The 4,019-nt window shown below is 60.5% G+C and overlaps 1 protein-coding gene across 1 annotated transcript; it reads left to right on the forward strand.

Moving 5' to 3' along the window:
* Positions 1–492: 492 nt before the first annotated feature.
* LOC101942150 (H/ACA ribonucleoprotein complex subunit 2) lies at positions 493–3,548 on the forward strand. Its single transcript, XM_005282243.4, has 4 exons — positions 493–707; positions 835–904; positions 1,146–1,251; positions 3,059–3,548. The coding sequence occupies exons 1-4, from the start codon at positions 557–559 to the stop codon at positions 3,182–3,184; spliced, it is 453 nt and encodes a 150-aa protein (XP_005282300.2). The 5' UTR covers positions 493–556; the 3' UTR covers positions 3,185–3,548.
* Positions 3,549–4,019: the final 471 nt, after the last annotated feature.

Raw genomic sequence — 4,019 nt, forward strand, 5'->3', positions numbered from 1 at the left:
AGCCTGGGGCCCCCCCTGCCCCCCACAACCACCGGGCCCGCCTGGGGCCCCTCCCTGCCCCCCACCGGGGTCACTTCCCTCAGCCTGGGGCCCCTCCCTGCCCCCACAACCACCGGGCCCGCCTGGGGCCCCTCCCTGCCCCCCACAACCACCGGGCCCGCCTGGGGCCCCTCCCTGCCCCCCACCGGGGCCACTTCCCTCAGCCTGGGGCCGCGCCCTGCCCCATCCCACCGAGCCCGCCTGGGGCCCCCCCCGCCAGTGGCCCGGGCTGCAGCTGGGGGGGGGGGTAGCCGGAGCCCGGGCTGGGCGGGGCAAAGAGGCCCGGGACAAGCGCGCGCACACGGCTCTAACAGGCGCGTGTCTCTGAGAGTGGCGGGATGGTCACGCGCGTTCTTTCCCTTCCGGCAGGCGGGGCACGTGGGGGGGCGGGGCAAACAAGGGGAGGGTTGTTATTGGCTGGGATGGAGGCGGGCGGAGTCTGTAACCAGGTCCTTCCCAGGGTGCTCTGCGCGCACCCGGAAGTGGGACAGGGGTGCGGGCCACGTGTCTGTCGATCATGGCTCGGGAGAAGGCGCCGGAGGCGGCGCCGGAGCCCGAAGCGGCGCCGGAGCGATCGTACCAGGAGCTGCTGGGGAACCTGAACCCGATCGCGCGGCCGCTGGCCTCCCGCAAGCTCACCCGCAAGCTCTACAAGTGCGTCAAGAAAGGTGGGGCCGGGACTGGGGCCGGGCAGGCCACGGGGGGGCGGGACACAGGCTAGCGGACGGGCCCGGGGAGCGGGGGAGCCCCGCTGAGCCCGGGCTGAATTCTGAGGGCCTCGTATTTCTCTTCCAGCGGCGAAACACAAGCAGATCCGGCGGGGAGTGAAGGAAGTTCAGAAATTCATTAACAAGGGCGAGAAAGGGTAAGAACCCACCAGCCCTGGCGCCCCGGGAGCTGCTGCAGCCTCTGCCCAGACAGGCGCTGTCCGGGCACTCGGCTCTGACCGCACCGCACTGGCCTTTAGCACTTCGTCCTATGCCCCATGGCCAGATACGAGACAGCAGCAGCGCCGGGCCCCCTTTGTGACCAATCACCTCCTCAGCGCTCCGTGTTCCCATCTCCCTCTACAGCTACTGATCGGTCTTCTCGCTCTGCTGTTTCAGGATCATAGTCCTTGCGGGAGACACGCTGCCCATTGAAGTTTATTGCCACATCCCCGTCATGTGTGAAGACAGATCCCTCCCCTATGCTTACATCCCCTCCAAGTCGGTAAGGTCGGGGGGGCTCTCAGGGGTTGTGGGAATCAACCCTTCTTGGGCACCAAGAGGGCATGAAACATTCTAGCAGGATAACAAGTGATGGCTTAGGTGGTGCTTCCTTCGCCCCCCCTTTCTCTTTTTGGTGCTAAGAAGCTCTTGCCCAGGGCATAAAACCCAGGTCTTTGCTGCTGCTCCCCCACAACTCCGTAAAATCACCCATTTGAGCTAAGGGATCCCTAGCAGTGACACTCTACGGCAGAGGTGGGCAAACTTTTTGGCCTGAGGGCCACGTTGGGGTTGCAAAACTGTATGGCAGGCCGGGTAGGGGAGGCTGTGCCTCCCCAAACAGCCTGGCCCCTGCCTCCTATCCGCCACTTCCCACCCCCTGACTACCCTCCTCAGAACTCCTGACCCATCCAACCCCTCCCCCCTGCTCCTTGTCTCCTGAGCCCCCCCATTCAACCCCCCTTTCCCCTGACTGCCCCAACCCCTACCCACACCCTGACAGGCCCCCCGGGACTCCCATGCCTATCCAACGTCCCTCTGTTCCCTGTCCCCTGACAGCCCCTCCCCCCAGAACCTCTGCCCCCATCCAACCGCTCCCTGTCTGCCCCCCAGGACCCCCTGCCCCCATCCAACCTCCCTGCCCCCTTACCATGCGGCTCAGAGCAGCAAAAGCTCATAGCCCAGCCAGAGCCGGGACAGCAGGGGAGGGGCCAGGGGCTAGCCTCCCTGGATGGGAGTTCAGGGGCTGTAGTTTGCCCACCTCTGCTCTACGGGCTGTTTGTCATCCTGCTTCAAGGGTGGGGTTGAAGAGGGGACACTGCCTACCACTGAAGCCATTATTTTGCCAGAGGTAACACAGCCAGGCAAATGCTTTAAGCTGCCTGGGATAATGCTGTGACGTGTGCTCTAGTCTATGGGCCAAAGGAGGCTTTCACCTTTGTTCCTAAAGTATTATTTGCCCAGCTGCAGCCAGGAGATAGCGATGTTCTGTTCTCATCTGGCAGCTCCTTTAAATTGTCCAAATAACAAAACAAAAAACCCAAGGGGAGCCCTACACAATCGTCTCTAAGGGGTGTCTCCAGCTGGCATCCTTAGGGCTTTAACCTGCCGTCGACCCGGCAAGACATTGGCCCTGCTGACTTCGTGCCATCCTTGCAGAGTACAGCTGGGCCCCGTGAGGCCAGACATTCCTGGATCAGCAAGGACAGGCTGGGAGAGGAGTTGGGGAAGAGAAGTCCCTCTAACACAGCAGACCCCCAAATGGGGTTGTACCCTGGCAATCCCTCCTATGCAATGGGTGCTGTCTTGCTCTGCACAGCGTGACCTCGCCTCTGTGGTGTGTGCACGGTCACAGTGCATTGATGATGCCATTTTGTTCTATGAAATGGCTTCCTCGACACAGCATGACCTCACACACCGCACAGCTACGCAGTCACGCTGTGTGGAGGAGGACATTTTGCTCTTCAGAATGATGTACTCGGTACCCTCTGGGGGGCCCAGGAGGAAATAATTCAAATGGGGTTGTCTCACAAAAAGTTTGGGAACCCTTGCTCTAACCTTGCGGGGTGGGAGGGGGAGAGACTGCTCAGCTGTGGGAAGGTTGCTTTACAACGTGGTTCAGTCACTTGGGGGTGGGGGTGATTGTAGGGTCAGGGGAGTCATATTCTCCCCGTGGGGTGGAGTGCAGGGGGTCTGCTCTCCTCCAGAGGAGTGGTAGGGGTCCCACTCCCCCCAGTGGGTGGGGCTGTCTGCTGATGGAGGTCACCAGCAGCTTTCCTGGACATGCCTGATATCCTCTTCCTCTTGTTCAGGATCTGGGAGCAGCTGGAGGCTCAAAGCGCCCAACCTGTGTGATAATGATCAAGCCACATGAGGAGTACCAGGAGGCATATGAGGAGTGTTGGGAGGAGGTTGTGTCCCTTCCTGTCCCCCTGTGAAGTTCCTGCTCTGGAGCTTCTGGCTGGCTGGGCCTGCACTGCCCCAGCAACGTTCGCTGGCCTCCGAGGACTTTACAAAATGAAACGTGCGCTGGTCCTGCAGCGACTTGCTGGGGGCTCAGTGTGGGGGAGAGGGGGCTGCACAGACCCTGGGCTTTTTACATTTAACCAAAAAAAATTGTTCTGAAAGAACTGAGTAGCAGCTGCTGAGGGTGGGGGCAGATGGTGATGAACCTCCCCCTTGAAGGGGGGGGGAGAGCAGGCTTCCTGGACAGGCTAGCAATCCTGTGGGGGACGAGCCCAAGCCATGAGCAGCGAGTCAGACCTGTTCTGTGGTGGATGAAATAAACGTATTTGTACAGCTGTTTGCGGGGGTTGTTAGTAAAGTCGCTGTTGGAGGCACCCTGGCTTTAAGGCTACGTTCTGAGCAGGCGGCTGATGTGCCATCACCAGCAGGGCTGGGCCTGAAGGCTGGATGATGGAAAGTGGGGGAGGAACAAGGATGACTGTGTAGAAATGACATTGACAGCACAGAAAGGGCTTTCTTTCTGGCCCACCAGCATTTGCCCTGGACTAAATAGAGGCCATTGCGCTGGGTGCAGAAGCGGCTAGAGAGGGTTGGTGTCCCTTTCAGTCAAGCCCAGCCATGGCTAGGTGGGAACCATTGTGTCTGGGGCTTGGACCCCATGTTAGGAGGCAATGTGGAGCCTGGGCTCAATGAACAAAAGACTACAGTGAATTTGGCTAAATGAACGTAAGGCATGACCCACGCCTACCTACTGCAGCATGCACTCCCCAGCCATGGCGCATGGCTGACTGATGGCCTCTCTCTGCA

Source organism: Chrysemys picta, chromosome 8, assembly GCF_011386835.1.
Source record: "Chrysemys picta bellii isolate R12L10 chromosome 8, ASM1138683v2, whole genome shotgun sequence".
In the NCBI taxonomy this organism is placed as follows: domain Eukaryota; kingdom Metazoa; phylum Chordata; order Testudines; family Emydidae; genus Chrysemys; species Chrysemys picta.